Here is a 22,389-nt window from a genome sequence, read left to right on the forward strand (position 1 = left end):
TCATGGATCCATCAGGAATCGGTGCTGGCACGAGGTTGGGAGCTGGAAGTGTGGCCAGGGGGATGGATCCATCCCATCTCCTGCCACTGGAGCTGCAGCACCAGCCAGCCCAGAGGGCCTCAAAGGAGTCGTTTGTGTCCTGTGCCCACAGTTGGTGATGATTTTAGGGTTAGTTGTGAGGAAGGAATTCTTTGGGATGAGGGTGGGGAGGGCCTGGCCCAGGTTGCTCAGAGAAGCTGTGGCTGCCCCTGGATCCCTGGGAGTGTCCAAGGCCAGGCTGGATTCCCTTGGAGCAACCTGGGATAAGGGGAGATGTTGGGGTTGGAACAGGATGAGCTTTAAGGTCCCTTCCAGCCCGAACCATTCCATGATTCTGTGATTATATTCTGATTGTTTTTTGCTTCCTGGACTCTTACACTGAATTTTGGTTTCAATTCCTGTCTGTTTTCTTGGACAGCAATGACAGTGTCACAGTTTTTAGGACTGGATGTGAAAATGGGACTGAACCGCTCACAGTGACCCCAAATCGTGTGACCTTTCCATGGCAGCTCTGCCAGGGTTTTTCTGACTGAAAAGGTTGTTGCAAGGGCACAAAAAAGGGAAATTTGAGTTCAGGACGTCACCTCCTCATTCCATCTCCTCTCATTCCATGGAAGTTGTCCCTGCCCGTGGCAGGGTTGGGACTGGATGAGCTTGAAGGGAACGGCTTCCCACTGCCAGAGGGCAGGGAGAGGTGGGAGATTGGGAAGGAATTCTTGGCTGGGAGGGTGGTGAGAGGCTGGGATGGGTTTCCCAGAGAAGCTGTGGCTGTCCCTGGATCCCTGGCAGCGTCCAAGACCAGGTTGGAGCCACCTGGGATAGCGAGACGTGTCGGGGTTGGAACTGGACGAGCTTTAAGCTCCCTTCCCACCCCAAACCATTCCATGATTTTGGATAACTGGTGAAGCACTTCAGCAGCAGCTGGTGAGATCACACCAACCATTAACTCACCTCAACAAACCTGTGTGGGGTTTTTATTCCATGCTGGAGAGCGGGATCGAGCCGTGGATACCCAATATTCCACACTCCCATCCAACCTGAGCCCTGACCCATGTCATCACTTCACTCAATTCACTGCTTGCTTGGTTCAAGGGAGGAAGGGGGGGGGGAGGGCTCGCCCGCCTTTTTGAGTTTATTCTTCTGTTTATTTTGCAAGCAATTTAATTTTAATTGTCATCACGGGGGGGGTGGGGGAAGAAAACGGGATTGGAGCGGCGGGAACGAAGCAGGAGCTGCGCTTCCTCCCGCCCTTCCCCGGGCCTGCTGAGAACACCTCAGTGCAGAAGAAAATCTGTTTGTTCTTCATTGCTATTCAAATGATGTGGCCCAGACACATTGATTAATCTCCAAGTGTGGCCTGCTGAGCGATGGGAGATAAGCACCCTCGCTGCTATTGTTCTAATTCCGAGCACAGTCTGTGACAATAAACGCCGCAATATCCATTGAATTCCTGCTGAAAGGTACGAGCAAATGCACAGATTTGACTCTCGGGTGTTGCCATGTGGATATTTCTTTTTTTTTTTTTTGTCTTCCTTCCTTAATGTCTTTTTTATTTTTCTTTTCTTTTCTTTTCTTTTCTTTTCTTTTCTTTTTTTCCAAACCCGCTCCTCTCGTTTCCAAACCCAAAACGCTCCCAACCCGGGAATTCTTAAAACACCCCCCCCACTTCCAGTTACCTTTTGCAAAACCCAGCTGGAAATCAGCTTTGTTCCAAAAAAAATGTGCTTTCTCTTTGCCCTGACCCCTGTTTTTTATGGTTTTTTTTATTCCCTTCCTGCAGGAGTTTTTCGAGAATCCCGCTTTTCGCCCCGACGGGATGAAGCTCTACCCGACCCTGGTGATCCGTGGCACGGGTCTGTACGAGCTCTGGAAAACTGGCAGATACAAGAGCTACCCCCCCAGCACTCTGGTGGATCTGGTGGCCCGAATCCTGGCCCTTGTTCCCCCCTGGACTCGCGTGTACCGTGTCCAGAGGTAATTTTTCCGTGCCTACGGATCCGCCGCGCTGCCGAAGGGATCCGGAGGGTTTACGGCGTTAGATCTGACTCAGCCTTTTATTGTTTCTCATTAATTCACTGAAGGTCTTTCAAACTGCTTCAGGTTGGGTTTTTTTGGGTTTTTTTAAACACCTCTTCAGGAGGATGAGGAGCTCTTCAGGTGCAAACTCCGCGTCCGGTGCACCCGGAAATTTCTGGAGGCTCAGCCAGACAAGAGCCTGGGATGCAGCCCGTTAATGATCCCGAGGGATAATTGCCTCTTGGCTGTGGGGGGAACATTCCTCTCTCTCTCTGTGGCAGGAGCTGTGTCATTTTTTCTGGCTGTAGAGACTTCCTTTCCCTCCCCGTGGGCGTTGCAGGGTTTTCAGGAACGTTCCGTGGCGGTGCCGTCATTCCCAGGATTAGGGATAATCATTCCATCAGCAGTGTGAGGTCTTCCTTGGGTTATTTTGCTTCTGTTATCTCCTAAATCTACCTGATAACAGGAAGGGAAGGTTGTAAGCACTTCCCTGGTTTTTTTGCATGCACGGACAACGCTCCGTTGGCTCCCGGCTCCGGGAGTTGGAAACGGCTCCAGGAGTTGGAATCGGCTCCAATCCCGGGCTCTCCAAGAGGAGAGCGAGGATTGAGAGACCTCACCTGCCTGGGCTTCTCCAAAGGATTTGATTCTGTGCCTGGTTGGAAGGGTGGCAGAGTGGGGATGAGCAGAGAAACGTGGCAGAGAAGGAAGTGACCGAAGGAAAGCTGGGAAGCTCAGACGGAGAAATCCTGGATTCAGGGATAAGGGTGGGGGTTCAAAAATGCCCATTTTAAAAACTAATCTTGCTCCAAAGTGGCACAGAAAAATAAGGCACTGGGGAAAGCTTGGAGGGCTGGGAAGCATCGCTGGAAGAAGGGGGAGGATCTGCTGGTGGCAAAGCTGGGATGGGAGATGGGATACAGGGAATTTTGGCATCAAACTCCCAGGGGTTTTGCTGTAAATCCCGGGATCAGCATAACAGAGGAGGAAAAGTTCTTGATGTCTTGGTCTGGAGTAGGAGAAACCACAGGGGAATGCAGCCATGACAGGCTTTTTTTTTTCAGGATAAACTCCTTTTGGAGATGGAAGTGTTGGATGCAGCAGCCAGAGCAGGCTTTGGGAATGCCTTGTGTGGGATCCATCCCCATCTTCAGGATGGGAATACGTGCAGGGCAGCATCAGTCTTCTTTTTATTTTTAGAAGGACAGATGTGGACATAAATGACCTCTGAGAGGAGGAAAATCATGGAATCACATGGAATCACACATGGTTTGGGTTGGAAGGGACCTTAAAGCTCATCCCATTCCAACCCCCTGCCATGGGCAAGGGAACATTTTAAGAAATAACCCTTGGAGGAATTAACCTTTTGAGGAAACAGGAACATAGATTTGAACAGAGAAGAAGAAAACAAGGAGTAGCCTGGCCTGAAACGAGGCAGGAAAGTGGGAATTTTTGGGTCAGGGTGGAATGGAATGGCAAGGACGAGGGAATGGAACGAGAAGGACAAGTGGGAGGTGTCCCAGCCCATGGATTTATGAGCTTTGGGGTCTTTTCCAGCCCTTATTTTTATTCCCAACACTTAAGAAAAGCTCCTTTTCCTCGCCCCCCTCAGACTCACAGAGGCTGAAGCTGCACAAGGATCAGGCCTTTGGGATCCTGGGAGACCTTTACCTTTAATAGGATTAAAAAGTAGGAATTGCCCAAAGTAGGAATTACCAAAAAATAGGAACAAATTGCCCCAAAACAGGAATTGCCAACCATAGGAATTGTGAATGGGGGTTTGGTGTGAAAACAATTCCACAGGGAACTGAATGGATCCGTTGGTGTCAGGTATCTGATGGATCCCCTGATCCAATTAAATTTAACCCCAAATCATTTGATGAGGGGGACTTTTTTTCCCTTTCAAGCAGCTAAAATATGGAGGAGTTCTAATCCCACTGGATTTTTTCCCTGGTGGACATTCTGGGTTTCCAGCAGCAGATTCCATGAGGAACATCTGACCTGGAGCCTTAGGAAAAGCTGGATGATCCTTTTTTTTTTTTCATTTCCCCCCAGACTCCCAAGAACTGAGAACAAAATTAACGGTTTTTATACTTTTCATTTTTTTTTTAATTGCTAAAGCCAACTTTTTTATAATAATTTTTTAAATCTAAATAAAACCTGAAGCTTTTTCCTCACTTTTTCTCCTGCTTTTAGTTGTGTTTTGCCTGTTTTATTCAACCGAGGGGCTTCAAACCGAGGGGAATTCTGAGGAATTCTGGGATCTGCCGTTTGGAATCTCGGCTTAGGTGGATATAAAAGTGCTGGAGCTTTCTGGAGGGTTTCATGTTTTCCTTTCCCACGCAGGGATATCCCGATGCCACTGGTGAGCTCCGGGGTGGAGCACGGGAACCTGAGGGAACTCGCCTTGGCCAGGATGAAAGATCTCGGGACACAGGTATAAAAAAAACACCACAAATAAACAAATAAAAGAAATAAAAATCCCATTGGGGGGTGGAGGAGGAGCTGCCTGATGGCTTTGCACAGAGACAAAAACATCTTAATGACTGAAAAAGCGCTTTAATGACCCTTCTGAAAAGCTGCTTTTGTTTGGGTGGCTGGGAAGTTCAGAGCTTTCACCCCGCCCCTCAACGAGTTTGTGATATTCCTCTTTTTTTTTGGTTTTTTTGGAGGGGAATGAAGCCCTAAATGAAAAAGAGGAGGCAGGAAAAGGTTCCTTTGTCATTTGTGCCGTTGGAAACTCTCCTTCCTTTCCCTTTTTCCCAATGGGAAGGAAGACTCTCAGTCGGAGCTCCCTCCCAAGGAGGGATCTTGCAGGAGAGGTTCCAGCCCAAACCAAAAAGGAGGCTCGATATTCCCGATATTCCTGAGGTGGAATAAAAACACGGGGAGGAGGAGGAGGAGGCAGGAATTGGGCTTGTTTTTGCAACCAGGAGGGATGGATCCCCAACTTTTTTTCCCTGTAGTGTCCCCCCCCACCCTGCTCTGCTCTGCCCTTTCCCCCTCTCCTGTAAAGTTGTGCCCCAAGTTCTTCTTCCTTTTTCTTTTGGGATGTCCCATTTCCTGGAAAAAAAACCGTGGCACAACACTGAGGGTGCCCAGAGAAGCTGTGGCTGCCCCTGGATCCCTTGGAAGCGTCCAAGGCCAGGTTGGATGGGGCTTGGAACAACCTGGGATGGTGGGAGGTGTCCCTGCCCACGGCAGGGGGTGGGAATGGATGGTTTTTAAGGTCCCTTCCCACCCAAACCAGTTTGGGATTTGATGATTCCATGGGAGCTGGGATGACTCCAGGCTGGGGTTCTCAGTCTCCCAGCAGATAAATCCTGTGGGATGCAGCAGCTCCAGGGAATTCAAGGAAAACACTGAGCTCCAGGGAGAGCTTGGAGCCCCTTCCAGAGCCTAAAGGGGCTCCAGGAGAGCTGGAGAGGGATTTGGGACAAGGCATGGAGGGACAGGACACAGGGAATGGCTTCCCACTGCCAGAGGGCAGGGACAGATGGGATACTGGGAAGGAATTCTTGACTGTTAGGGTGGGGAGGGAGTGGACTGGAATTCCCAGAGGAGCTGTGGCTGCCCCTGGATCCCTGGAGTGTCCAAGGCCAGGTTGGAGAAACCTGGGATAATGGAAGCTGCTCTTTCCTGTCCATTCCAACCCAAACCATTCCATGATTCAATTCCAAAGGGCTTTGATTGCTCTGCTGTGTGGGCAGGGTCACATCCCCACCACGAGTTTTCCTGTGAGGATTCAGGGCTTCCCTCTTTCCAGCTCCCCCTTCTTTTCAAGAGCTTTGAAGGCACCTCTGCATCCAGGACGTGTAAATTCCCTGGTTGCTGCCCATATCCCTGGATTCCCACACCAGTCTATGCCACTAGCCCGTGTTTTTTGGGATTTAACAGGGATAATCCTCCAGGCTACCTCTGCCCGTGCCATCTCACTTGGATCTTGCCAAGGGAAGGAACTCCGGGCTCTTCCCCTCCCAGCTGGGCTCTCCATCCCACTTAATCTTTCTCCCTTAAGCTGCTACCCTGGACTTTTCTCCTTCAATCATCCCCCCACCCACTCCAGCCTCTCTCCAGAGGGTCAGCCAGGATTTGGAGCTTCCATCCCCTCCCTCTGCCGGGATCTTCACTTCACATCCCGGCAGGGGAGGGAACGGAGCTCTTGGGGTCTCCTGGTGGAACCTCCTCCCCTGGCTTTACCGCTCTAAACCCACATCACTTTCCATCCCAAACCTGGTGGGGACCAGCTGGAAAAGCTGGGAGGAGAAGCCTGATCCGTGGGGCTCAGCTGGAGCTTCGAGAGGAGCCGTGATCTGTAAATATCTCTGCTGGGAAGATGATTACGGGGTTTAATTTAGCGAGGCAGAAACTCTGCAGCTGCTGGGAAGCAGGAACCGAACAATCTGCTGCAGTGCAGCTTGAAAGGAGAGGTGACTGCTGTGCTTTCTCCTCGGGTCAGAGGAGAAAACTATAAATAGTTTTCCTCCCAGCTTGGAAAAGGAGAGGGGAAAGGACTTGGAGGAATCTCGTGGCTTGTAGGGGGGGGGACTTGTAGGAATCTCGTGTATTTGCGGGCTGGGTGGTGAAGATCAGGCAGCTCAGCAGCTCTGGAATGCATCTCCAGGGAAGGTTTGAGGGCTGGGGAGCAGTTTGGTGTCTGTGGTCGTTGGGAAGAGGTTATTCCCGAGGATTTTTGCCGGACTTTGGGATCGCCAGACGCCGAGCGCAGGTGGAGATGCTCGGTTTGGAACACGGAATTCTAAAGGAAGGTCCCAAAATGCACAGTCACTCCTCAGGTTTGGGGTTCTAAATCAGAGTGGACGTTCCTCTGCTTTTTCCTGGGTTGTTGGTGCAGCTGGAAATTGGAAAGTTGGGATGGGTTTGCCTCCAGCTGGGGCCGGGCCCTGGTGGTTCCTCAGGGCTCAGCAGCCGGGAACGGTCCCGTTTAATCCTCAGGGATGTTCTGGGATCACCCTCGGGCAGGGATGGGTGGGATGTGGATCTGCTGGAGATCAGGATGATCTGCAGAGGGATGTGGACAGGCTGGATCCTTGGGATGGATGTGGGATGGATGGGCCGAGGCCACGTGCCGGGAATTGCAGGTGGGGCACCACAATCTCCAAGGAATTGTGGCCGGGGGAAGAGTGGCTGGAAAGATGGGAAAAACCCTGGAGGTGCTGGACACGAGGTGGGCAAGGGGGCCAAGGGCTGTCCCAGCCCTGGTGTGGATGCTGGATGTTCCCAGTCTTTGCTGTTCCCAGAGTTAAGGCCTGAAACCTCCTGCCCAGGACTCCTTAAAATTCCCACCTGGTGCTTCCCACAGAACTCCAGGCGCTTTTTCCAGGGCGAGTTGTCCCAGCCCTGGTGTGGCTGCAGCACCAGGGAAGGGATTGTCCCCCCTGGGGCACCTCCAGGGCTGGGGGCAGAGCTGGGACACTCCCAACAAGGGGCTGGAGCATTTCCAGGGAAGGGAACGGAGCTGGGAAGGGGCTGGAGCAGCAGGAATATCTCAGGGAGCTGGGAGGGGCTCATCCCAGAGAAAAGAGGGATCAGGAGGGACCTTTTCCAGCCCCACAACTCCCTGCCAGGAGGGGGAAGCTGGGGGGGTGTCCCCAATTCCCAGGGAACAAGGGCCAGGAGGAGAGGGAACGGCCTCCAGCTGGGCCAGGGGAGGGTCAGATGGGATACTGGGAACGATTCCCACCTGGAAAGGGCTGTCAGGCACTGGAATGAACTTCCCAGGGCAGGGCTGGATTCCCCATCCCTGCAGGGATTCCCAATCCCTGGGGATGTGGCCCTTGGGGACAGGGGGCAGGGCTGGCCTGGGCAGTGCTGGGGGAACAGCTGCACTCAGAGGACTTTTCCAACCTCACCAATTCCAGGATTCTTTGCTGTAGGATCCCGGTCCAACCCTGAGCCCTGAGTTTATCACACCCCACTCCAAAACCCAGACACAACCCCTCCCCCCTCCATTTTTCCTATTATTTTGTGAGATCTTGGCTTTATGCTGATAATTGAATTTAAAAGCCTTCAGAAGCAGGGCATGAGGCAGAGCTGAGCTTGCTCCCAGTGCCCTGAGTTTCTGTGTGAATTGGATTTTCACACCTTCCTTCCCTGTCTTTAAGTGCCTGGCTTTTGGAATCACGGGGGCAAGGTGGGTGTTGGTGCAATTTTAACCCGCTGGTGGAGGTTATTAATGGCTCTAAAGTGACACAGGGCAGGGTTGGAGGGGGTATTGGGAAGAAACTCTTCCTTGTGAGGGTGCTGAGGCCCTGGGATGCAATTCCCAGAGAAGCTGTGGCTGCCCCATCCATGGAAACATCCAAAGCGAAGCTGGATGGAGCTCTGAGCACCCAACTGGGATGGTGGGAGGTGTCCCTGGATGAGAAACCTGGATGAACCCTCTCCCCACAGCAGGAATTCCCACACTGTCCCAGCTCTCTGCTCACGGCAAAGCCCTCGAATTTTATGGCTTTTTTGCTGAAAACCCTCAGAATTCCAGAAATTCGAGTCCTAACCCATCTTTTAGCACTTGAGCCTCTTCTCTTCCTTTCCAGATTCCTTTCCAGAACTCACCCCAAGTTCCTTGGGGCTGCTGGGTGGGTCGTGTTGGCACTCAGATATTCGGGAATTGCTCCTGGAGCAGCTCCCATTATAAAAATCAAGGAGAGATTTCCTGGGAATCGACCCCTCTCTATTTAAGGCCTCCCCAACGAGTGGATTTTTGCCAGTGTTCCACCTTCCCAGCCCAGGGATGATTCCAAAGTGTCATTTTTCCCTGGATGTCGCCTCTCCCTGCCAGTTGGGGTATCCCAGGGTGCTTTTCCATAAAAGCCAATGGATTTTTTTTGGCCAGCAGGTATTTTCCATCCAGCCCTCTCTCCCAGCTGGATTAAGGCTGGAATGGGGATGGATCACTGATGGATCAGTGATCACTTTTTTACCTGGAAGGCTCCCCCATCCCTGCAACCGTTTTGGACCCCAATATTGCCCCAAAATCTCTGTATTTTGAGCTTCCTGACGGTCTCCTCCGTGATTCCTTTTTCCCAGTGCCGCGACGTGAGGACGAGAGAGGTCGGAATTCAGGAAATCCACCACAAAGTCAGACCTTATCAGGTAAGGTTTGTCTTTTTTATTTTTCTTCCTTCTTTTTTGAAGTCAGAGCCTCTCTTTTCAGACTCGATTTCTTTCCTGGCATTGGGAAAATGCCATTTGTTGCACTTCCAATCCCGTGCTTTGCCGGATCCAATTTTCCATTTATTTCTGCGTGTTCTTGTTCCTTTATTTTTGGGTGTCTGGTTTGAGCACGTGGGGAAATTTATGGGATTTTTATGTGTCCCATAAAGCAACTGCAGCCACTGGTTATTTGGGGGTTTGGTGTAACAGAAGATCTGCCTTTTTTCCTTTGCTCCCTTCCCTAAATTTGGGTTAAAAAAACCCAATAACACCACGTGTTCATTGAGAATTGCAATAAATGTTTTTAGCAGGATGAGTTTAGAGCCCTTTTTTAGGGTGAATCTGCTTGTTTTTTGTAGGCAAAGGGGGTATGTGTAAATACATTTATGCACATGTATGTTTATAGTTATATGTGACGTATTTATTTATATATTTATATATAATTTACTATATACACACAATTATATATATATTTATATATTGTGGTTTTCCCCTCCTAAAATCCTCAAATAGTCCCCAAAAAAGAAACTTTGGAAAGGAAAAGGAAAAGGTTGATTGCATCCAGTTAGGAACTCGTGGAATCCTTGGATGCTTTGGGTTTGGAAGGGACCTTAAAGATATCCAAGAAAGAGCATCTAAATTAAAGCTCCAGTCCCAAGGAGGGACCAATCCTTCCACAGAGGGATCAGGAATTCCGTGGCACCCAAGGAAATGGGGTTTTTAGGAGCACACAGGCCCTGATTTTACTGTCCACGTGTGCTGTGGGTAATTAATCACACCCTGGAAATATTCTCCTCCCCTTCCTTTGCTGGAATTTAAGGAGGGACTGAAACGATTCAGGTGTTGCCTTCGCTTCCAAACAGCTCCAGATATTCCAGGGCTGATCTCCTGAGTGTCCTGAGCTCCAAATATTCCAGGGCTGCTCCCAGCTATTCTGAGCTCCAAATATTCCAGGGGTGTCCCCAGGGATCAGGGGATGGAGCTGCATCCCGCTGGGATCCAGCACCAGTGGTGTCCCCAGGGATCAGGGCCGGGCCCAGCCCTGTTTGATGTCCCTGTGGATGATCCAGAGGAGGGGATGGATCCACCACCAGCACATCTGCAGGGCACACCACGCTGGGGGAGTTGTTGATGTGCTGGAAGGCAGGAGGGCTCTGCAGAGGGACCTGGCCAGGCTGGATCCACGGGCTGATCCCAACGGGATGAGGTTCCCCAAGGCCAAGGGCGGGTCCTGCCCTTTGGCCACAACAACCCCCGGCAGCTCCAGAGGGGCTGGAGAGCAGCCAGGCGGGAAGGGAGCTGGGAGTTGGGATGGCCAGGAAGCTCAACAGGAGCCAGAGGGTGCCCAGGGGGCCGAGAGGGCCGATGGATCCCAGCCTGGCTCGGGCAGAGCGTGGCAGCAGGAGCAGGGCAGGGATTCTCCACCCCTGGAGTGCCGTGCCCAGCTCTGGGCCCTCAGCTCGGGAAGGACATGGAGGGGCTGGAGCAGGGGCAGGGAAGAGCAGCGAGGCTGGGAAGGGTGTAGAGCACAATTCCCATGAGGAGAGGCTGAGGGAGCTGGGGGGGCTCAGCCTGGACAGGAGGAGGCTCAGGGGAGACCTCATCCCTCTGCACAACTCCCTGCCAGGAGGGGGGAGCCGGCTGGGATGGGGCTCTGCTCCCAGGAAGCAGCAGCAGGACAAGAGGGCTGGGCCTCCAGCTGGGCCAGGGGAGGTTCAGGTGGGATGTGGGGAAGGGATTCTTTCCCTGGAGAGTGCTCAGCCCTTGGAATGGGCTGCCCAGGGAGGGGGTGGATTCCCTGTCCCTGGAGGTGTTTCAGGACAGGCTGGATGTGGCATCAGCGCCACGGGCTGGGAACCACAGCGGGCTCGGACTTGGTGACCTCAGAGCTCTTTTCCAACCTGACTGATTCTATGATTCCGTGATTCTGTGGTTCTGTGGCAATCCCAGATAAATTACCCTATTCCTTCCCTATCTCTGCAGGAATTGGGGCTGCCCACACCCCTTTGCAGCCTCCGTGCTCCCCCCCTCATCTGCGGTCCCCTCACGGAGCCTCTCCCCGCCATGTCTGTTTGGCAGCACCGTTGGGGGCTAATCTGATTTAAATTGTAAATTTTTTGGGGAAGGGAGGGGAGATGAGAGGGGGGAGGAGGAGAGCAGTTAGCAAATAGCTTATCACAGGCTTTTCAAAGCAAAATTCCCTTTGTTAGGCTCGTCTGGCTGAGTGGCAGGAGGGTGTCATTATGTAGTCGGAGCGGGAATTTATGGTGACAGCCCGTGGGGAGAGGAATATTTCGGGGATGGCACCAGTTTTTTTTTGGTGTGCTTCAGGCTGATGACAAGGTATACACGATGTTTGTCTTGCCTCTGCAAGTAAACACGTCCTCACATCTCAAATAAATTAATCTGCTCTCCAATTAATCACGGCATTCTGCGGCTCCTTTCCGGGGAGGGCCGGGTGTGTGTATTTTTATAATACATAAGTCTGCTCATCATTTATTTATCCTTTCTAAGTCTGGGGCTTTGAAAAAGCCAATTTGAAGTAGTTTGAGGTTTGGTGGTTGTTGTGGTGGGTTTTTTTTTCCCCCTTTTTGCTGGTTATTTACAGAAGCTGCTTTTTCAATTAGGGGGTTGAGGGAGAGGGAGGGGGGAAGGTGTTTTCTTGCTCCCAGAGTGCTGTGGGATGAGCCTTAAAAAAACCAAAAAACTGCTCAGGTGAATTGTTGGGAGTAAAGAGACGTTGGGAGTGACAGGTTTTTGAGGGGCAGTGACAGCCCTGTTAAGGATATGAAGCTCCATTAAAGGGTGAGGCTTGGAAGCTGCTGCTGCTGCTCCTGGAAAACTCCCCGGGGGTGGGAGTTGGATCCAGATAAGGATAATACAGAGCCTTGGGAAGGAATAAAGCAGATCTTTAGGCTGGGAGTAGCTGGTTTAGGCTGAGTCTAACCTGCAGCTGGGGTTTTGTCTGAAGAAGTTTTTAAAATTAAATGTGCCAGGTGTTTTATAGGATTTTAGAGGGAAGGGGTGACTCGTCCTGATGAGGGATGTTTTAGGGATAAGGGGCTATCCTGGAAGTGCCCAAGGCCAGGTTGGGCGTGGCTTGGAGCAACCTGGGAGAGTGGAAAGTGTCAGGGTTGGAGCAGGGTGGGCTTTGAAGTCCCATCCCACCCAAACCACTGTGGGATTCCGTGACAGGCAGTGGGATTTGCAACGTGGGTGTGTCCCCCAACCACCAAGGAGGTGATTTGGGGTGGCTTTTCCCACAGTTTGGTACCATCTTCCCAGGGGGAAAAAGGTTCTGTGGGAATAACAAACCCCTTGAGTGGATCAGCTTGTCTGGGACGTGTCTTGTGTGGCCATAAAAGTGCCACCATAAAAGGGCTCCTGGTGAAGGCTCCCCGTTTGTCCTGGTCCATCTCTGCCTACAGGTGGATTTTGGAGGGGATTACGTGGAATCTAGCCATGGAATCTTGGAATCCCAGGATGCTTTGGGTGGGAGGGAGCTTTAAAGCTCACCCAGTTCCAACCCCGACACCTCCCACTCTCCCAGGTTGTTCCAACCTGGCCTTGGGCACTTCCAGCCCTGCCCCGTGTCCCCAGGAGCCACATCCACAGGGATTGGGAATCCCTCCTGGAATGGGGACTCCAGCCCTTCCCTGGGAAGTTCATTCCAATGTTTAACCACCATTTCCATGTGGGAATTGTTCCCAGTATCCCACCTGACCCTCCCCTGGCACAGCTGGAGGCCGTTCCCTCTCCTCCTGGCCCTTGTTCCCTGGGAATTGGGAACCCCCAACTCCTGAAACTTCTTCCAGGGGGTTGTAGGAACTGGGACAGTGCCAGGATGGCCCAGAATCCTTAGGGATGGCTCAGGATGGAAAATCCCTCTGGAATTCTGGAGTCCAACCAGCCCAGGCCAGCCCTGCCCCGTGTGCCCAAGGGCCACATCCCCAGGGATTGGGAATCCCTGCAGGGATTGGGAATCCAGCCCTGCCCTGGGAAGTTCATTCCAGTGCCTGACAGCCCTTTCCAGGTGGGAATTGTTCCCAATATCCACCTGCTCCTCCTGGCCCAGCTGGAGGTTGTTCCCTCTCCCCCTGGCCCTCGTTCCCTGGGAGCAGAGCCCGACCCTTCCCTGGATCCATCAGGGAGTTGTAGGAGCCAGAAGGTCCCTCCTGATCCCTCTTTTCTCCAGGCTGAGCCCCCCCAGCTCCCTCAGATATTCCTGCTGCTCCAAACCCTTCCCAGCTCCGTTCCCTTCCCTGGACCCGCTCCAGCCCCTCCATGTCCTTCTTGTCTGAGGGGCCCAGAGCTGCCCCCAGCAAATCCTCCGACTGTTCCCCACCTGGAAAACCTCAGGAAGCCCAGAATCCCGACTCCTTTCGGATCAAAAGCCACTTGAGAAGTTCATTTCCTTCTCTCTGCTCTTCACCCACCATCAGCCAACTCTCCCTTCACTTCTCCCTTCCACCGCTTGGGATCTTCCAGGGATCTTTGGTCTGGCTTGGCACCAAAACCGGGGTTTGAGGCAGATCTTGGGGCGCTTCCCTGGCTGGTTTTGGGGTCTGGAGGAGTGAAAACCCACCTGGGCTGTTGCTGGAGAGACCTGGAGAAGGGAAGGATCCAGGTAGAGCTTGGAGCCCCTTTCAGAGCCTGCAGGGGCTCCAGGAGAGCTGGAGAGGGATTTGGGACAAGGAATGGAGGGACAGGACACAGGGAATGGCTTCCCACTGCCAGAGGGAGATTGGGAAGGAATTCTTCCCTGGGAGGGTGGAATAGAATTCCCAGAGAAGCTGTGGCTGCCTCTGGATCCCTGGAAGTGCCCAAGGCCAGGCTGGATCCACCTGGGATAGCAGGAGGTGTCCCTGCCCATGGAAAGGGGTCGGAACAAGATGATCTTTCGTGTCCCTTCCCACCCAAACCATTCCATGATCCTGTGTCACTCCCAGTCCTTCCTGGGAACCCCATGGACAGGGCCAGGAGCCTGGTGGTGTCCCCTGGGCAAACCCTCTCCGTGGCAGAGCCTCGTGTGTCCCTTGGCCGTGCCTGGCAGTGCCAAAATCCACCTGGAATTTAATTGACCCTTCCGAAGCCGCTCCGTGTTCGCTCTGAATCCCAACACTTTGTCTTTGCTCCATCCAGGATTTCACTCCAGGATTTTTAAAGATGCTTTTTCCCTTTCTTCCCCCCTCTTTGTCTTCCTCCCCTCCCTTTCCCAGATCGAGCTGATCCGAAGGGATTACGTGGCCAACGGGGGCTGGGAGACCTTCCTGTCCTACGAGGATCCCGAGCGGGACATCCTGGTGGGGCTCCTGCGGCTCCGGAAATGCTCCGAGCAATCCTTCCGGCCGGAGCTGAGGGCTGGAGTCTCCATCGTCCGGGAATTGCACGTCTATGGCAGCGTGGTCCCCGTCAGCAGCCGGGATCCCTCCAAATTCCAGCACCAGGTACTCCAAACCCTCTTTATTTTCCTTGTTTTCCCTTATTTTCCTTCCCCTCGCACGACCTGGTTTTCCGATTTACGCTTGGAGCTTCTTCTCCTCTTCCCAGTTTTTTTTTCTTTTCCCTTCCAGCATTTACAGCTGGAGAGAATGAAATAAAAAATAAATAAAATAAATAAAATAATAAAAAAAAAAAACCCCACAGCTTTTCTGAGGGTTTTTTGGAGGTGTTTTGTGTCCCCCCCGCCACTGGCTTTTGATTTCCTTCTCCCGGTTAATTCCTGCTCAGCAGCGGAATTTCCCTGGAATCTGAACTAATTACAGGGGTTTTGTTTGGTCCTCCCCAATTTCCTTTCAAAGGAAGGTTTATTCAGTGGATTTTTCCCACCAAAAAAACCAGAAGGAATCCGGTTTTCTGCTTGAAGAAGCTGCAGACTCCCCATCCCTGGAATTATCCCAGGGACAAGGCTGGGAACGAGGCTTGGAGCAAGCTGGGATGGTGGAATTGGATGAGCTTTAAAATTCCAACCCAAAACCATTCCATGATTTAGCAGAACCTTCCTTAGGTTGTTTTTTTTTCCCCCCCTCCGGAGAAGGCGCCGTGCATCCCTCCAAACACCGGGAATAAAGGCCTGGAAAGCCGCTTCTCCTTCCTTGTAGGAAAAAAATCTCACATTTACCCCCCCCTTGCTGCCTGGAACGTGCCAGGACTTGTGTGAATTAAATTCCACCCTGAAACCTTCTAGGCTTGGAGCTTTGGAAAGCAGATCCCGGTGGCCTGAAGTGCTCAGGGAGGGGTGTGGGGGGGGGAGATGAATTTTTAAATTAATCCCTGGTGGAGGATTCATTTTTGCCCACGGGAGGTGCCCTGAGATGATGGTTTTTGTCCTCCACGCTGACAGAAATATCAGGGAGGAGGGGGGGAAGGAAAAAAATATATGGAAAAGTGGATATTTCTGCCATGGAACCGTTTCAGAGCTGAATATTTGGGAGGGGGACAGAAAAATCAGGAAGGAAAATAAAAGAGATTTGACCAAAAAGGGGCTGAGCACGGATGTGGAAGCGGCTGGAAGTTGGAATTCCGTGTTCTGTCAGCACTCAGGAGGTTGTGCCTCGGCCACGGGGGGGATTCCTGATCAGAAGGATCGTCATTTTTTAGGGATGAAGATCCCTGTGTGCTCTTTAAAAAGATTTTGAGGTGTTTTCCAGTCAGAGAATCCTGGGATGGTTCGGGTGGGAAGGGACCTCAAGGATCATCCTGTTCACAATCCCGGCAGCTCCCGCTATCCCAGACTGCTCCAAGGGGATCCAACCCGGCCTGGGACACTCCAGGGATCCAGGGGCAGCCACAGCTTCCCTGGGAATTCCAGCCCAGCCGGGAATCCCTTCCCAATCTCCCACCCCAATCTCCCCTTTCCCAGTGGGAAGCCATTCCCTGTGTCCTGCCATTCCAGGCCCTGATCCCAAATCCCTCTCCAGCTCTCCTGGAGCCCCTGCAGGCTCTGGAAGGGGCTCCCAGCTCTCCCTGGATCCTTCCCTGCTCCAGCCTGGCCATTCCCAGCTCTCCCAGCCTGGATCCAGAGCCTGACATTGGATCCATGCCCAGCCCAACTCCTCTCTGGGAAGGAGTTCCGGGAACAAGGGGGGGTTCCCTGGGAATCTCGGCACTCAGGGAAGGGTCTCCCTTCCCCTTTCCCGCCTTTCCCATCCCCACATTCCATAAAAACCCCACAGGATCTCATTCCTGTGCTGAAAGGGATGAATCCCTTAGAACTGAGCCGGTTCTTGTTCCGACCTTTCTGTTTTTACGGAACTCTTCACCTTTTCCCCCCTGTCGTTTCTCCCATTTACAGGGATTTGGGATGTTGCTGATGGAGGAGGCGGAGAGGATCGCCAGGGAGGAGCACGGGTCGTGGAAAATTGCTGTGATTTCAGGTACCTTTATCCCTTTTTTTTTTTATATATATAAATCTATATATAAATATCTTAATCTGAAAATAAACCCGCTCCAACCACTGGGAGCGTTCCCGGCGTGAGGCAGAAAATAAGGATCAGCTCAGGGAGCCAAATTCCACTGTGGATTTATCCAGACAACCCCACTATGGTGAGAGGACACTCCCCAGGGATCCATCCCTGAAGGACAGGGATTTGTGTGACCAGGAGGAGGGGTTTTCCATCCCCCAGATCCCATTCCCATCCTCAGGTTATCCCACTGATCCCTGAGGGTGTTTGTCCAGGTGTTCCTTGAGCTCTGAGAGGTTTGGGAAGTGCCTCATTCCCTGGCTCTGGGAAGTTTGGGAAGTGACCATTCCCTGGCTCTGGGAGGTTTGGGAAGTGCCCATTCCCTGACTCTGGGAGGTTTGGGAAGTGCCTCATTCCCTGGCTCTGGGAGGTTTGGGAAGTGCCTCATTCCCTGGCTCTGGGAGGTTTGGGAAGTGCCCCATTCCCTGGTTCTGGGAGGTTTGGGAAGTGCCCATTCCCTGACTCTGGGAGGTTTGGGAAGTGCCCATTCCCTGGTTCTGGGAGGTTTGGGAAATCCCCATTCCCTGGCTCTGGGAAGTTTGGGAAGTGCCCATTCCCTGGCTCTGGGAGGTTTGGGAAGTGCCCCATTCCCTGTCTCTGGGAGTTTTGGGAAGTGCCCCATTCCCTGGCTCTGGGAGATTTGGGAAGTGCCCGTTCCTTGAGCTCTGGGAGTTTTGGGAAGTGCCCCATTCCCTGTCTCTGGGAGTTTTGGGAAGTGCCCATTCCCTGGCTGTGGGAGGTTTGGGAAGTGCCCCATTCCCTGGCTCTGGGAGGTTTGGGAAGTGCCCCATTCCCTGGCTCTGGGAGGTTTGGGAAGTGCCCCATTCCCTGGCTCTGGGGGGTTTGGGAAGTGCCCCATTCCCTGGCTCTGGGAGGTTTGGGAAATGCCCATTCTCTGGCTCTGGGAGGTTTGGGAAGTGCCTCATTCCCTGACTCTGGGAGGTTTGGGAAGTGCCCATTCCCTGGCTCTGGGAGGTTTGGGAAGTGCCCCATTCCCTGGCTCTGGGAAGTTTGGGAAGTGCCCATTCCCCAACTCTGGGGGGTTTGGGAAGTGCCCCATTCCCTGGTTCTGGGAGGTTTGGGAAGTGCCCCATTCCCTGACTCTGGGAGGTTTGGGAAGTGCCCCATTCCCTGGCTCTGGGAGGTTTGGGAAGTGCCCCATTCCCTGGCTCTGGGAGGTTTGGGAAGTGCCCCATTCCCTGACTCTGGGAGGTTTGGGAAGTGCCCCATTCCCTGGCTCTGGGAGGTTTGGGAAGTGCCTCATTCCCTGGCTCTGGGAGGTTTGGGAAGTGCCCATTCCCTGGCTCTGGGAGGTTTGGGAAGTGCCTCATTCCCTCTGGGGGTGGTAAATAATTCAGATTATAATCTCTTTATAATTTAATGATCCAATATAGATGATGATATTGCTGAGGAAACAGGGATTGCAGGGGGAGAGAACCCCTTGCTGGCAGAAAATCAATGTATGGGGGGGAGTGGATTTCATGGAATAACTTCCAGAATAATTTCCAACAACTCTTACTGAAAGCACACCACTCACACGGGAGGTTTTCTTAATTCCTTGCCTGTTTTTCACCCCCTTTTGTCACTTTATTGCCTATTTTGGATGTAAAACCACTCTTTAATCTGCATTTCCCTTCATCTGCATGGAGGTAAAGACCTTCTTTTTTTAAAAAAAATAATCATTTCCTGCCGTCCCACCAAAAACAACCCAAAAATGAAAGATCCACAGCTTTGATCCAAGCTCTGGAATGTCCCCTGGATGTTGGAAAGCCAATGTGGATCCTCTCCAAGTCCTTGTGAGCCAAAGGAGCCAGAGGCTCGCTGATGGTTTTATATTCCCTGGATTCCCTGTTTCTCTGGGCTGGGCTGGAATTCCCAGGGAAGCTGTGGCTGCCCCTGGATCCCTGGAAGTGCCCAATCCCGAGGTTGTTGGAGCAACCTGGGATAGTGGGAGGTGTCAGGGTTGGAACTGGATGAGCTTTGATGCCCCTTCCCAGCCCAAACCATTCCTGTTTCCCTGTGTGGGGTCAGTTTGGAGCGGGAATTCCGGCTGTTTCCGTGGAGATGCTGAACTGCAGCTCTGCCTGTGGTTTTATCTGCAGTGAAAAGGCAGCCAGGAGTTCTTCCTCCATTGGAGGGGGAGATTTTGGGGGTTCTGAAGGCGTTTTTTTTACTTTTAAAAATCTGGGAACCCACTGGGAAGTTTTGTCTCCAGCAGTTTTTTTGCAAAGTGATCCCTTCAATGAGAAAAACGTGGAATTTTAAGATCTAGGAGAAGGTGAAGGGGTTTTTATTGTGGTTGGTTGAAGGGGAGGGATCATCTCTGAGAGCAGGTAAAGGTTGGAAAGGACAGGTCAGGGTTGGGAAGGACAGGTCAGGGTTGGAAATGAGAAGGTCAGGGTTGGAAAGGACAGGTCAGGGTTGGGAATGAGCAGGTCAGGGTTGGGAATGAGCAGGGCAGGGTTGGGAATGAGCAGGTCAGGGTTGGGAATGAGCAGGGCAGGGTTGGGAATGAGCAGGCTGAGATTGGGGAAGGGTGTGGAGCACAATTCCCATGAGGAGAGGCTGAGGGAGCTGGGGGGGCTCAGCCTGGACAGGAGGAGGCTCAGGGGAGACCTCATCCCTCTGCACAACTCCCTGCCAGGAGGGGGGAGCCGGCTGGGATGGGGCTCTGCTCCCAGGAAGCAGCAGCAGGACAAGAGGGCTGGACCTCCAGCTGGGCCAGGGGAGGTTCAGGTGGGATGTGGGGAAGGGATTCTTTCCCTGGAGAGTGCTCAGCCCTTGGAATGGGCTGCCCAGGGAGGGGGTGGATTCCCTGTCCCTGGAGGTGTTTCAGGACAGGCTGGATGTGGCATCAGCGCCATGGGCTGGGAACCACGGCGGGCTTGGAGCCAGGGTTTGACTGAATGATCTCAGAGCTCTTTCCCAACCCCCACTGATTCCCTGATTCCATGATTCCATGATTCCATGATTCCATGATCTCCCAGCCTGCTGGTGCTACTGGATCAGGGGTGGAAAGAATCTCAGCTCCTCCCACCTTTGCCCTTTGCGGGCAGGGGAGAGGAGAAAAAAAAAAGGAGATTCAGGGGTGGGGGCTGAACTGGAGGTAAAATCAGATCCATCTCAGGGCCTTCAATCCACCCAGAATGGGGAATGTCCAGGGGGAAGGAGGCTGAGCTGGCACATAAATCAGAGGGGCACATTTGATGGGGCTTAAGTAGCCTCATTTCCTCCTGTAAACAGCCCTCTGGCCAGGCTGGAAGTGATAAATCACCAGGGATGTTGATTCACGGGATCCTCAGGATTGATGGGCTCTGGGAAGGCTCCCTGGAGTTTTTCCTTCCAGCCCTGGCTGGTTATTTTTAGCCCTTCTGGGTTGCTGTCAATAAAAAAAGAAGTGGAAACGAGTGGAAATGCGGGAGTGGCGATGGGTGAATCGACTCCCTGGTGGTTTTGTCTGGCTTGGATTGATGGGGAGGGGGAAAAAAAGAGAAAAAAAAATTAAGGATAAGGATAAACCTGGAGTAGGAGGTGTGAAATCCTCCAGTTCTTAATGAACTGCGGTTTGGGAGGGTTTTTAGTGATGTGGCAGCTTTGAAAACAGGGTTTGGGACTGAATTAAGTGGGATTTTGGGGGCGGGAATATTGGCTGCCCTTAAAGCAAGGACGATCCTGCACGAGCATTTTGCAAGGGTGTCCTGGTAGGAAGCTTTTCTATATCTATAAATGTTATATTTTTATATATATCTATATTACAGAATCTTAGGATCAGCCAGGTTGGAAAAGAGCTCTGAGATCATCAAGTCCAAATGTATATCTATAAATATATATTGTATTATATAGAATAATATGTATTATATAAATGTATTTATTTATTATATTTTATATAAATAATATAATTATATACAGTTTAATAATATAAATATATTTATTGATATCAAGGCAAACCCTGCACAAAATCTGGATTGAGCAGGAGTTGGATGTTTGGGGAACCCTTCCTGCCTCTTCCTTCCCTACAATCCCTGAATTTATAAAATTTATTAAAAAAACCCCAGAGAACCAAAAAAAAAACCAGACAACAACCAAAGAAAAAAAAAACCAACACAAATTCTGAAGTTCCATCCTGTAGGAATAATTTATAGTTAATTTTATAATTATTTTACGAGCCGGAGCTCGTGTTGGTCCCGTCCCTGCTGTGTCCCCGCCCCACAGGCGTTTCCATCCCTGACTTTCCATCCAGGAATTACTCCTGGCTGTGGGGAAATTTTCTCTCCAGAGGGCTTTTTGTCCATCTCTCCGGGCTGGTGGGAAGGGATTAAAATGCTGCTCCTTTGCTGCTGCTCCCTGAAATTTGGGAAGCTCCTCCTCACCTGGGATCTCCCTCTGGATCGGGGATGATGGGGAGGGCTGGAATTTTCCTTTCAAAGCACATTTAAACAGGATTTCAGGAGCGAATTCCAGCAGTCCCTGGGCTTTTTCAGAGCACATTAATTTCCTAGAAGGGTTAAAAAATGAGAGAGAGTTTCCCAGCAGAGTTTTCCGAAGGGTTTTGCTCTCCCTGCTGCTCTGGGAGTGAACAGGGTCGAGCTGGACTCGTGTGGCAGGTCCCTGCTCCCAAGGTTTTTTAGTGCAGGGAGAGGGGAAAAAAGGGGGAAAGATGCAGCTGGATTTACCAGGATTGAGCGTGGCAGTGCCTGAAATCATGGAAATCACTGCCAAACAAAGGGGAAGGATGAGCTGCAAGGCTCCCCCCCAGGAGTCGTGGCGGGCAATGATGCGGGGAATGACGCCCGGAGCAGCTGCCTCCCGGTGTTCCTGCTCAAATATCCCTTCATCTGCAGAGGAGCAGGGGGAAAACTGCCTGGAATGGGCCCTGGAGTCGCTGACAAATGGATGGGGAGTGTGGTTGGAAGGGAGGATGGGCACTGGCAGCCAGGATGGGGAGGGAGTTTGGATTAAAGGGAAAATCAGGCTGGGGATGGGATGGGATGGGATGGGATGGGATGGGATGGGATGGGATGGGATGGGATGGGATGGGATGGGATGGGATGGGATGGGATGGGATGGGATGGGATGGGATATCAGCCAGGGATAGCTGCTTCCATAATGTGGGGGATGTCCCTGAGATGGATTTAAAGCTTGGATTGTGCTGTCCTGGGTTATGTGGGGCCCCAAAAGTGCAACCTCATCCTGAGTCAACCTTTGACTAAACCCAGGATGAAACATTCCCAGCAAGGTTTGACTAAACCAACCAGGGTGAAACATTCCCAGGAAGGTTTGACTGAACCCAGCAGGATGAAACATTCCCAGCAAGGTTTGACTGAATCAACCAGGATTAAATAGTCCCAATAAGGTCTGATTTAAACCAACCAGGATGAAACATTCCCTGGAAGGTTTGATTAAACCAACCAGGATTAAATAGTCCCAGGAAAGGTTAAACTGAACCAACCAGGGTGAAACATTCCCAAGAAGATTTGACTAAACCCAGCAGGGTAAAAACATTCCCAGGAAGGTTTGATTAAACCATCCAGGATGAAACATTCCCTGGAAGATTTGACTGAGCCAACCAGGGTGAAACATTCCCAGCAAGGTTTAACTAAACCAGCCAAGATGAAATAGTCCCAGTAAGGTTTAAACTGAACCAAGCAGGATGAATCATTCCCAGGAAGGTTTGACTGAACCAACCAGGATTAAA

The 22,389-nt window shown here is 51.8% G+C and overlaps 1 protein-coding gene and 1 long non-coding RNA gene across 3 annotated transcripts in view; both read left to right on the forward strand.

Annotated features, from left to right (window-relative positions):
* ELP3 (elongator acetyltransferase complex subunit 3) overlaps positions 1–22,389 on the forward strand; it is an 83,363-nt gene that overhangs the window by 50,406 nt on the left and 10,568 nt on the right. The window contains exons 10-14 of one of the 2 annotated variants that reach the window (XM_050314769.1): positions 1,820–2,013; positions 4,402–4,492; positions 9,106–9,171; positions 14,451–14,678; positions 16,526–16,607. In XM_050314769.1, coding sequence (XP_050170726.1) covers positions 1,820–2,013; positions 4,402–4,492; positions 9,106–9,171; positions 14,451–14,678; positions 16,526–16,607 — 661 coding nt within the window. Of the gene's footprint in view, positions 1–1,819; positions 2,014–4,401; positions 4,493–9,105; positions 9,172–14,450; positions 14,679–16,525; positions 16,950–22,389 lie in introns of those variants that run through there. The other variant, XM_050314768.1, reaches the window with a different exon arrangement.
* On the forward strand, positions 17,517–19,601 carry LOC126639707 (uncharacterized). Its single transcript, XR_007628870.1, has 3 exons — positions 17,517–17,535; positions 17,637–17,669; positions 17,805–19,601. It is a non-coding gene; the product is annotated as an uncharacterized LOC126639707 (long non-coding RNA).

The sequence above is a fragment of the Myiozetetes cayanensis genome, unplaced genomic scaffold (genome assembly GCF_022539395.1).
Source record: "Myiozetetes cayanensis isolate MyiCay16 unplaced genomic scaffold, myiCay2020 scf2-11, whole genome shotgun sequence".
In the NCBI taxonomy this organism is placed as follows: Eukaryota; Metazoa; Chordata; class Aves; order Passeriformes; family Tyrannidae; genus Myiozetetes; species Myiozetetes cayanensis.